General features: G+C 46.9%; 1 protein-coding gene and 1 long non-coding RNA gene across 4 annotated transcripts in view; one reads left to right on the plus strand and one right to left on the minus strand.

The window, feature by feature from the left end:
* Nucleotides 1–542: 542 nt before the first annotated feature.
* Nucleotides 543–12306, minus strand: part of LOC126985264 (alpha-(1,3)-fucosyltransferase 7-like) — a 19706-nt gene continuing 7942 nt past the window's right edge. For 2 of the 3 annotated variants that reach the window (XM_050839898.1, XM_050839899.1), the window contains exons 2-4: nt 4595–5761; nt 4299–4441; nt 543–4078 (exon numbers count right to left, since the gene is read on the minus strand). In XM_050839898.1, coding sequence (XP_050695855.1) covers nt 3823–4078; nt 4299–4441; nt 4595–5761 — 1566 coding nt within the window. In that variant the 3' untranslated portion in view covers nt 543–3822. The remainder of the gene's footprint in view (nt 4079–4298; nt 4442–4594; nt 5762–12306) is intronic. The other variant, XR_007738451.1, reaches the window with a different exon arrangement.
* Nucleotides 10116–12005, plus strand: LOC126985265 (uncharacterized). Its single transcript, XR_007738452.1, has 3 exons — nt 10116–10257; nt 10465–11387; nt 11867–12005. It is a non-coding gene; the product is annotated as an uncharacterized LOC126985265 (long non-coding RNA).

Here is a 12306-nt window from a genome sequence, read left to right on the forward strand (position 1 = left end):
TAACCAGCATCTTCACTCTCTCATCCCTTCCGCTGGTAAACTCTGAACCAGCCTTAAGTCCTTTGTCTGTATTTCCTCCTGCCTGCCTACGACTTTAACTCATTCAAGAGGAGATTCAGTTCCCTTATGCAAGAGTTAAGCAGCATCTTCACTCTCTCATCCCTTCCGCTGGTAAACTCTGAACCAGCCTTAAGTCCTTTGTCTGTATTTCCTCCTGCCTGCCTACGACTTTAACCCATTCAAGAGGAGAGTATCAAGACATCATCTCCCCCCCCGAACTTGACCTCTTTTGACCTCTCGTATTTTTCTACTTTTGTTTGGAGGCTTTGTTGTTGTTGTTGTTAGTTTTGCCCTTGAACCGTCTCCCTTGCTGTAAAAATAAATAATTAAAATACTTCCTTCGCTGTTCTCACGAGGATTTGATGAGCGGCCCAGCGATGTCTAGATACAGAGTGATAATTCCTTGTCTATCATATCGTGGTATTTAAAAATATAATCTTGTCTTTTACAATATGGGAGAAGGAGAAAAAATAAATGACAAGTTCTGATAGATTTCTTTTATCATCTGCTTACACACACACACACACACACACACACACACACACACACACACACACACACACACGCACATGGAGACCAGTTTGCCTATTCAGAATGATTAGTATGCTCAGGTTATCTTTGAGTGTGTGTGTGTGTGTGTGTGTGTGTGTGTGTGTGTGTGTGTGTGTTAGGGTGACGTACATACAATGACTAGAATTAAAATAAATGTATACAGTAAATTAACTCTATTCTCGGATCATCAATAAAACATTAACTAAAACAAAATACTGACGACTTAAAACCAAAATCACACTCACTCCAAAACCAATCACCTCTAAAAAAAAAAAAAAAATAAAAAAAAAAAAAAATAAGGTACAGTTTCATCTCATCAGCAGCATCCCACCTGTCACCTGTCACCTGCTTCCTTGATTCACAGGTAACCACACTATCACAAGGAGCCAATTATGTTACTCTCAACCTTCTCACTCTCTCCTAAAAAAACAAAAAACAAAACAAGGTACAATCTCATCAGCAACATCCCACCTGTAATCTGTCACCTGCTTCCTTGATTCACAGGTAACCACACTATCACAAGGAGGCAATTATGTTACTCTCAAACTTCTAACGCACTCCCAGTCCCTCACCTCAAACATTCACAAAGCCGCAACAGTAAATTCTCTCTTTTTAGTATGTACAAATATCTTCTCTGCTGCCAACCTTTACGGAGAAAAAAAGTAGGACTTGTTTTTAATCTTGAAAGCAACAAAGGCAGGTAACATTCTCTCTAAGTCTCTATAGAATGCGTACCCTTTGCTTGCTTGTATTATGCTCTTAAGTAGTAAAAAAAGGAGCCGAAGATATCTATGGACTCTATACATTAAAACTCTATACCGGCCTCGTGGCGCTACGATGAGATAAGGAAAGTTGGAAGACAGAGTAAGAAGAGATATGTAAGAAGGGGTTTGAAGGTCATGCACACGCGGTCAAAAAAGTATCTTCACACTGCCGACGCTGGGCCACGACAACTCAGGGACTTTTAAGGGGCTATTACACTGGGCGAATTTTCCGTGGATCTTCAGTCAAACCACGATTTCTGCTGCCGTGGTTCTCAGATTTCCGTGGTTTCCTGACGTGTCCACGATCTTCCAAAGCTACAGTTTTACTCACCATCATCATCAGCAGCAATAATAAGAAACAAATGAAAACCACACTAGCGAAAATCGTGGTTTGACTGAAGATCCACGGAAATTTGTTCATTGTAATAGTTTCTTTAGACCCCCTTCACGCTGTGCCGACTCAGCATCCGGCGATCGTTTCTAGACCTCTCTCCGACCGTGTGCGACCCTTTCACATCAACATTCCACACCCAAGACCTCGTGTGCCCTGGGTCGCTGGGTTGTCGTGGCCCAGACTCGGCACAGTGTGAACGGGGCCTCAAACTTTGATATCTAAAATTCATGTTGGTCTCCTCGCATTTAACATTTGAACACTCCAACTTCACCGTCATTTTTCAAGCCATATCGAGAAGAGAATCGAATGCCACAAGAGTGAGGACAAAAAGGGATCAGTGCAGCCCTTAGACGTGTTATAGAGTCTGGGATTTATAAAGTGAAACGTGAAAAAGGAGATATCATGACAACAAGATTAGAAAAAGTTTTTAAAAAGTCGCCGTACACTAAAACCCAGTTGTCAGTTTAGTGCAAAGTGACTTTTTCGTAGTGCTACACACAACGTTATTGCGAAATGGGGACAGACAACGCCATCCCGGTATGTTTCGTGGGTGTTTGGATGCCACTGAAATGCACACCTGGATTGACCTGACCTGACCGTATTTACACACGAAGAGGCACACGTTACGAGTTCACTACGAGTTCGGTACGGGTCATTCATCCTCACTTTCCTCATTCACATGCTAAAGGTTCACTGGTTTTCCTTCCCGACTCATCCCACGTTACCACCAACACTTAGACACTGAACCCATCTCTATACATTCCCTTCCCCACGTCTGTTCTCTAAGGATATGTGAGGAGGGAGGAGGAGTACTAGTGAAGGAGGCTCACACTCTCTCTGAAACTCCACTCTGGACGATTCTGGGCATATTCCTCCTACTCATCCCCCCTCTGACTGTGTGACTAGGAAAGGGAGGATATCTTGGGATGTCTTCCGATGCTTAAATGTCTTCGTTGTGTGTCCTATTGCGGTGATATTCTGACTAGATCGGGTATGCTATTGCCTAACGTGTGTGAGACAAGAACGAAATACAAAACAATAAGACCATCCTTTTCAAAACTTACTAGTATCACAACATTCATATAAGCCGTGAAAGACTGTCTCGTAGCTCTCCATTTCATTCTCTCGCCCTCCGGAAACTCAACAGACGGAGCAGTTGCAACAATGATAACCTCTTTTTCAAACCTTCACCATTATCACAACATTCATATAAGCCGTGAAAGACTGTCTCGTAGCTCTCCATTTCATTCTCTCGCCCTCCGGAAACTCAACAGACGGAGCAGTTGCAACAATGATAACCTCTTTTTCAAACCTTCACCATTATCACAACATTCATATAAGCCGTGAAAGACTGTCTCGTAGCTCTCCATTTCATTCTCTCGCCCTCCGGAAACTCAACAGACGGAGCAGTTGCAACAATGATAACCTCTTTTTCAAACCTTCACCATTATCACAACTTTCATATAAGCCGTGAGTGACTCCAGTTCATTCATTCGAGCACCTTCCCATCAGTCCTCCATATATCCAGATCCCTTTTCATCCAGTCTTTCCAGCTCCTTCGCCACTCCTTCGGTTCCGGCTTTCCTTCGTCGCATCTCCATCCTTCAATCACCTTAACCTTTCAATCCTGATTTCACTTCACCGCGGCAGCTTCCGATATACTTGGCAATAGGTTGTCTTAACACATTCCCTCACTCCACGCAGCACCCCAAGACAATGTTAAGGATGTTTGGAGGTCAATCTTCCCAACTTCTTCATTGTTTCTTCACTTCCTGTTTTCCTGCATCTCATCTCCCTTCTTCAGTCATGTAACATTCGATCCTGACTTCACATCACTGGTACATGGCACTTCGCTGTCTGACCCGTTCCTCTTTTAACACACAAGACGAGATTAAGTTCGTTTTGATGTCTTGGCAGCATTTATAGGCTCTCTATCCCGTTCCTTCACTTCACTTAACACGCAAGGCGAAGTTAGGAGTGTTTTGGTGTCTCGGCACTCTTTACAGGCTGTCTTTGTCTTACCCGTTCCTTCATTTCGCACCCGAGACCAAGTTAGGGATCTCTTGATGTCGTGGCTAGGCTCTTCATCTTGTCTTCCCACGTGTGAGGATAGCAGTAGTTGTCCTTGCCCCAGAAGATGCCGAGGTCGTTGTAAATCTTTGGCTCGGGACTGTTGTAGTTGAGGGCCTCGCACAGCCGGCAGTAGTGGAAGACCGGCGTGTTGAAGTAGCCGTGCTCGTTGGCCACGCGGTACTTGGCTCGCCACGCGTGGAACTTCATGTACTCCTCTTTGTTGCTCCCGAGGCGCCTGTTGGGGGCAAGAACACGTTGGTTAGTCACGCTTAAGGAGACAGACTCGCGGAAAACTGAACAGGGTCATATGTAGCCCTCACAATAGTCTTGCAAGACACTCTCCAAGTTCGGTCAGGGAACTTGGCTATCTGTGGAAGTGATCCTGTGAAGTATGATCTCACACACACACACACACACACACACACACACATACACACACACACACGCGCACGCACATGAGGTACTGTGCCAGTCTCTCGGGGCTCTGGAAGTCGTCCACGTGGATGAAGGAGTGCGGGGGAAGGACTCTGCGGTAGTCCTCCACCTTCGTGCCCATCACCACCGGCACGGCGCCCTTCTCCAGTGCGTTCCACCACACCTGTGGATGGATGGCAGGGTGCGTGGTTTACTTACAGGGGTAAACTGAGTGGAGAACATAACTTTAAAAGCCAAGTTTGGTGTGTCGGCAATTACATGGATACTTGGATACTGCTACCACCACCACCACTGCCATTACTCACAAACGACCCACCTTCTCGGTGATGTATTCCTTGCAGTTGCTGTTCTCAAAGGAAAGGTAAAACTTGTACTGGTTGATGGTGGGACAGTCCTTCTTGAAGTGGCCGGGACACTTGAGGTCGCCGCAGCCCCCGTAGGCGTCCACCGTCATGTGCTTCTTCAGCTCGCGTATGTAGCCCCAGCGGCGGTTAGCGCCGCCACAGTTGGAGCCCATAACGGCCACCAGCTTGGGCTTCTGCTCGAAGTAGTCGACGGGGCGGTAGTCCAATACCTCCTCCCGCGTGAGGGCCACCGTGCGGCCGTAGGGGACCGGCACGTCGGTGTCCATCCTGTAGCTCATGGACCAGTTGAAGAAGCCGTTGTAGGCCTCGATGTTCCTCACCTTGGCCATCATGAAGGTGTGGAGGGGACTCTCGTCCGTCATCCACACCCAGCGCTGGTCCGCCCGCGTCCTGTTGGGGAAGGTGTGCGCCCCGGGCGTGCGGTGCAGGTGGAACAGGATAGCGTCCGCGGTGCCCGCCGCCTCGTCCTCGTAGGTGAGGCGGCAATTTTGCGCGGAGCAGTTCCTGAACGGCTCCATTTTGACGCTGCCGTACTGCTTGAGGAAGCGGTTCTCCAGGCTGGGGCCGTGCCGCCAGACGAGGATCGTGAAGGTCTTGTCCTCCTGCACGGCGCCTTCCTCCTCCCCCAGGAACAGCCGCCGCCCCATCACGGACAGGCGGGAGAGCTCCTCTTCCGTCAGGTTCCGCCAGTTCGGCGGCGCCAGGTCCCACGCGCCGGACTTCGTGACACCGTTGGTTTCGGGCTCCACCGAGTTCACCTCGTTGGCTGCATCCACGTCCTCCCTGTCCTCCTCGCTGCCCTCCACGTCCAGCACCTCCCGGGCGGAGTTTTCCTCCTCCTTCACCCCGGAGCTCAGCTCTTTCTCCACCTGGGGCGCCGCGGCAGGAACCCGGCCCCTGAAGGCTCTCCGGAAGCCCCCAGTCTTAACCGAGTCCACTATTTGTTGCTGTTGTTGTTGTTGTTGTTGTTGCTGCTGCTGCTGCTGCTGGCGGTGCAGGGAGAGGAGCACGTTGAGGCACAGCAGCGAGGAGAGGGAGAGCAGCAGCAGCCAGTGGAGGCGCAGCGCCCGGACGGTCCGCCACATGTTGACCATCATCTCAGCTCCTCGGCGCGGCCCCTGAGAAAGGGAGAAAGGGAAGCGTTAGTATTATGTCCCTAGCGCACACGGAAACAAGACGCCATTCACAGACCCAGCCCAATAAACAGAGGTTGGAGGCAGTAACTAGGCTTTCACGCATTCCCTCTCTCTCTGATGCGTAACTTGACCCATGGATTACGTGTCCCCGCCGACCACCGCCCCGCCGCAACCCTGTCACCATATCCTCCAACACCTCACAGCTTACACACGCACATTGGATCAGGCTTTCATGGAGGTTGTGTCAGCATTTCCATTTGTAGTTTTATGATAGTTTGAGACGGCTCCCGCACCATGGACGCGACGAACATGCATGAGGACCCCGACCCATCTCCTTTGTGGTCTTCGGAAATAGATGTTGTTAGGAGCCAAAAGTCTAAGGATTGGCTTTCTTAGAGGTTGTGTCAGCATTTCCACGGGTGGTTTTATGATAGTTTGAGACCATGGACGCGAAGAACACGCATGAGGACCCCGACCCATCTCCTTTGTGGTCTTCGGAAATAGATGTTGTTAGGAGCCAAAAGTCTAAGGATTGGCTTTCTTAGAGGTTGTGTTAGCATTTCCACGGGTAGTTTTATGATAGTTTGAGACCATGGACGCGAAGAACACTCATAAGGACCCCGACCCATCTCCTTTGTGGTCTTCGGAAATAGATGTTGTTAGGAGCCAAAAGTCTGAGGATTCGCTTTCTTAGAGGTTGTGTCAGCATTTCCGCGGGTAGTTTTATGATAGTTTGAGACCATGGACGCGAAGAACACTCATAAGGACCCCGACCCATCTCCTTTGTGGTCTTCGGAAATAGATGTTAAGAAAGCGTTTGGGAATGCGGACTTCGGGCTGCCAAGAGTCACCATACCCTGACTACCGTTGCCATGTTATCGTACTCAGAGCATCTTCACTGATTTTCTGGCTTCTGACTCGTAATTATTGCCAAGAAACACCAGTAACTTACCATTTTAACGATAACTATGTATGAAGACAGTTATTGGAGTGGGGGAGTCTGTTCTGGGTAGTAATTGAGAAATGCAAGAGGCTGGGTACGACAATCTGGCAACGGTGGGACCCATGACTTCGTGACCAGACTTCCTTGCCCGACGAATGCCCGACCGCTGAGTAAAGGGTAATGTTTTTTTTTTCTTTTTTTGTTGTTTCTTTTACTCATGTCCCACTAATCAAGCTCTTTTCTTCCTTTTTCTATATTTTTCTTCTTTCTCATCTACTTTTTTTTCTCGTCTTCCTTCTCCTCCTCCTCTTCATCATCATCATTTTCTCTTATTTTCCTTTATTTTCTTTCTCATTGTCTTCTTTTGTTTCATTCTTTTTTTTCTTTTTTTTTTCATGGTCTGTTTCCTCCTCCTCCTCCTCCTCCTCTTTTTCTCCTCCTCCTCCTCCTCTTGCGCTTTCTTTTCATCATTTTATCCTTCTATCTCCTCCTCCTCCTCCTCCTTTTCCTCTTCCTCCTCCTCATCATCATCATCATAATTTTCTCTTTTTATCTCTTTTTCTCCTCCTCCTCCTCCTCTTGCGCTTTCTTTTCATCATTTTGTCCTTCTATCTCCTCCTCCTCCTCCTCCTCCTCCTCCTTTTCCTCTTCCTCCTCCTTGTATCATCTATGTATACATGAAATGACGTCACTTTCCTGGAACACCCTTGAAGAAAAGACGTATATTTTTCTTCCTCCTCCTCCTCTCCCTCCTCCCCCTACTCCTCTCCCTCCTCCTCCTCCTCTTACGTAACATCATTGGTTAGGTAAATTTGTATAGGGGAACATAACGAATTTTTCCATCACCAATATTGCATCAGTATTTTATTATTCTTTTCTCTCTGTTTTAATATTCTCAGCTCCCCGTTTTCTCCCTCCCGTTCCCCGTTGCACAAGAGGCGATGACGTGAGGAGGGTGACAATCACACTCAACCGGATATACCGTCGCTAATCCCTTCGTCTTTGAGTCGTGTCATATAACATTTTAACGACCAAGGACACATATTAAACAAGGCTTTCGTAGGGGTTGTGGGCATTTCCAGGAGTAGTTTTATGACCCTGGTGGTAGTGTGACCCTTCCTCTGTACCGTGAACCTAAAGAAACACATATTTGACAAGGCTTTCGTAGGGGTTGTGGGCATTTCCAGGAGTAGTTTTATGGCTCTGGTGGTAGTGTGACCCTCCCTCTGTACCGTGAACCTAAAGAAACACACATTTGACAAGGCTTTCGTAGGAGTTGTGGGCATTTAGTGTGACCCTTCCTCTGTACCGTGAACCCAAGAAACACATATTAAACAAGGCTTTCGTAGGAGTTGTGGGCATTTCCAGGAGTAGTTTTATGGCCCTGGTGGTAGTGTGACCCTTCCTCTGTACCGTGAACCTAAAGAAACACATATTAAACAAGGCTTTCGTAGGGGTTGTGGGCATTTCCAGGAGTAGTTTTATGGCCCTGGTGGTAGTGTGACCCTTCCTCTGTACCGTGAACCTAAAGAAACACATATTTGACAAGGCTTTCGTAGGAGTTGTGGGCATTTCCAGGAGTAGTTTTATGGCCCTGGTGGTAGTGTGACCCTTCCTCTGTACCGTGAACCTAAAGAAACACATATTAAACAAGGCTTTCGTAGGGGTTGTGGGCATTTCCAGGAGTAGTTTTATGACCCTGGTGGTAGTGTGACCCTTCCTCTGTACCGTGAACCTAAAGAAACACATATTTGACAAGGCTTTCGTAGGGGTCGTGGGCATTTCCAGGAGTAGTTTTATGGCCCTGGTGGTAGTGTGACCCTCCCTCTGTACCGTGAACCTAAAGAAACACTCATTAGAACCCGATTGATCCACTCTTTGACCTTTAGAAATAGCTTGATGAGAGAGAGAGAGAGAGAGAGAGAGAGAGAGAGAGAGAGAGAGAGAGAGAGAGAGAGAGAGAGAGAGAGCATAGTAATAGTAGTAGTAGTTATGAGGGAAAGAAGAGAAGAGAAGGGAAAGGAAGGGAAGGGAAGGAAAGGAAAGGGAAGATAAGGTAGGCTAGAGGAAGGGAAGGGAAGGGAAGAAAAGGGAAGAGAAGAGAAGGGAAAGGAAGGAAGATAAGGAAGGGAAAGATAAGGTAAGCTAGAGAAGGGGAAGGGAAGGGAAGAGATGGTAAGATAGAAGAAGGGAAGAGAAGGGAAGGGGAAGGAAAGGGAAGAGAAGGTAAGATAGATGAAGGGAAGAGAAGGGAAGGGGAAGGAAAGGGAAGAGAAGGTAAGACAGAGGAAGGAAGAGAAGGGAAGGGAAAGAGTTATAAGGAAAAGGTGTGTGTGTGTGTGTGTGTGTGTGTGTGTGTGTGTGTGTGTGTGTGTGTGTGTGTCAGGTAATCAGAACGTGGTCAGGTGTGTCAGTACGGTAGGGGACTTCAAGGTCACTCAAATGAAAAACTAGAAAGGTCTGTGTGTGTGTGTGTGTGTGTGTGTGTGTGTGTGTGTGTGTGTGTGTGTGTGTGTGTGTGTGTGTGTGTCGTAGTCTGTAATCAGCTGTTTTTTTAAAGTTATATAATTACAAAATTTTTCTTTTTTTTTCTTTTTTTCTTGTTTTGTTTTTCTTGTTTTGTTTTTCTTTTGTTTTTTTGCTTCCCATTTTTTGTTATGTCTGTTCTTGTTGTTGTTGTTGTTCCTGTTTTTATTTTTCATCCTATACTTTTCTTTTTGCCTTTCTTCTTCTTCTTCTTCTTCTTTTTCCTCTACTTCGTTTATTATTATTATTATTATTATTATTATTATTATTATTATTATTATTATTATTATTATTTTTCTTCTTCTTCCTCTACTTCTTCTTCTTCTTCCTCTACTTCGTTTACTTATTCTTATTCTTATTCTTATTATTATTATTATTATTATTCCTCTACTACTTCTTCTTCTTCTTCTTCTTCTTCTTCTTCTTCTTCTTCTTCTTCCTCTATCTTACCCTAACGATATATTTTACTATGCACCTTCCGTATGCCTCGCCTCACCGCACCACGTCTCCGATATGCAAAAACACACATTGGAAAACTCTGAATACCGCGTCACCACCACCACCACCACCACCATCACCACCATCACCAGGGGAAGAGTAGACCTGTATAACCTTGGTGCAACGTGACCTTCTCCTCTCTGTGGGTGAAGGGCTCGCACGCACACACACACACACACACACACACACACACACACACACACACACACACACACACCTCAATGCCTCAATTTTCTTCTCTCTCTCGCAACACAATCAACACCTCATTCTCCTCTCTCGCAACACTTGGCACCAATCATTTACTTCGCACGCAACACACACACACACACACACTATCTCACTCTATCCTCTCGCAACACAATCACTATACCTCACTCTCTCCCCTCGCAACACACACACTAACTCTCTCCCCTTGCAACACTCAGGCCCATTCTTATATATAATCATTTTTGCGCCCAAGGACACGTATTTGACGATAGGCTTTTGTGTGTGTTTAGGCCATTTTCCAGGGGTGGTTTCATGACCCTGGTGGTAGTGTGACCCTTCCTCTGTACCATGAACCCAAGCGCGCACATTTAACAAGGCTTTCGTTGGAGTTTAAGGGCGTTTCTACGGGTAGTTTCATGACCCTGGTGGTAGTGTGACCCTTCCTCTGTACCATGAACCCTAGCGCACAGATTTAACAAGGCTTTCGTGGGAGTTTAGGGCATTTCCAGAGGTGGTTTCATGGCCCTGGTGGTAGTGTGACCCTTCCTCTGTACCATGAACCCAAGCGCACACATTTAACAAGGCTTTCGTGGGAGTTTAGGGCATTTCCAGAGGTGGTTTCATGACCCTGGTGGTAGTGTGACCCTTCTTCTGTACCATGAACCCAAGCGCACACATTTAACAAGGCTTTCGTTGGAGTTTAAGGGCATTTCTACGGGTAGTTTCATGACCCTGGTGGTAGTGTGACCCTTCTTCTGTACCGTGAACCTAAAACCACTCATTGAAACCCACGTGACCTCCTATTCGGCCTTTTATTTTTTTTTTACAACAAAGGAGACTTCAAAAAAGAAAACAATAATAAATAAAAAGCCCGCTACTCGCTGCTCCTAAAAAATGAATCAAAAGAGGTGGAAATAGATGATATGAGGAGAGGGCTTGAAGCGTCTCACAGTACTATAAAAACTGTCATAAAACTACCCTCCCTGGAAATCCCCTAAACACCCACGAAAGCCTTATCAAATGTGTGTCCTTGGGTTCACGGTACAGAAGAAGGGTCACACTACCACCAGGACCATGAAACTACCCCTGGAAATACCCTAAACACCCACGAAAGCCTTATCAAATGTGCGTCCTTGGGTTCACGGTACAGAAGAAGGGTCACATTACCACCAGGACCATGAAACTACCCCTGGAAATGCCCTAAACACCCACGAAAGCCTTGTCAAATGTGCGTCCTTGGGTTCACGGTACAGAAGAAGGGTCACACTACCACCAGGACCATGAAACTACCCCTGGAAATGCCCTAAACTCCCACGAAAGCCTTGTCAAATGTGCGTCCTTGGGTTCACGGTACAGAAGAAGGGTCACACTACCACACAACCTCTGGAAATGCCCTAAACTCCCACGAAAGCCTTGTCAAATGTGCGTCCTTGGGTTCACGGTACAGAAGAAGGGTCACACTACCACCAGGACCATGAGACTACCCCTGGAAATGCCCTAAACACCCACGAAAGCCTTGTTAAATGTGCGTGCTTAGGTTCACGGTACAGAAGAAGGGTCACACTACCACCAGGACCATGAAACTACCCCTGGAAATGCCCTAAACACCCACGAAAGCCTTGTCAAATGTGCGTGCTTAGGTTCACGGTACAGAAGAAGGGTCACACTACCACACAACCTCTGAAAATGCCCTAAACACCCACGAAAGCCTTGTCAAATGTACCTGCTTAGGTTCACGGTACAGAAGAAGGGTCACACTACCAAACAACCTCTGGAAATGCCCTAAACTCCCACGAAAGCCTTGTTAAATGTAAGTGCTTAGGTTTACGGTACAGAAGAAGGGTCACACTACCACACAATCTCTGGAAATGCCCTAAACTCCCACGAAAGCCTTGTCAAATGTAAGTGCTTAGGTTCACGGTACAGAAGAAGGGTCACACTACCACACAACCTCTGGAAATGCCCTAAACTCCCACGAAAGCCTTGTCAAATGTGCGTGCTTAGGTTCACGGTACAGAAGAAGGGTCACACTACCACACAACCTCTGGAAATGCCCTAAACTCCCACCTCTGTACCTCTGTATCAAACCTCCTCTGTCCGTCGCCCGCTCGCTCTCACTGGTCATCATTTTACCGCGCTCACAACCTCACCTTCGCCACCTCACCGCCCACCTGTGTCCCCTACCTGCCCTACGTCCTCACCTGTCCACGTCTGTATAATGCATGGCCAGGTGTGGGTTGGACAGGTGTATGCAGGGCAGGTGTGATCAGGGACAGGTGTGTAGAGATATGCTATGTTACTGATTCGCATTGTTCTTTGCCGACCTATTTTTATTTATATTTTCTTTATTTTC

This window comes from Eriocheir sinensis, chromosome 59 (assembly GCF_024679095.1).
Source record: "Eriocheir sinensis breed Jianghai 21 chromosome 59, ASM2467909v1, whole genome shotgun sequence".
In the NCBI taxonomy this organism is placed as follows: Eukaryota; Metazoa; Arthropoda; class Malacostraca; order Decapoda; family Varunidae; genus Eriocheir; species Eriocheir sinensis.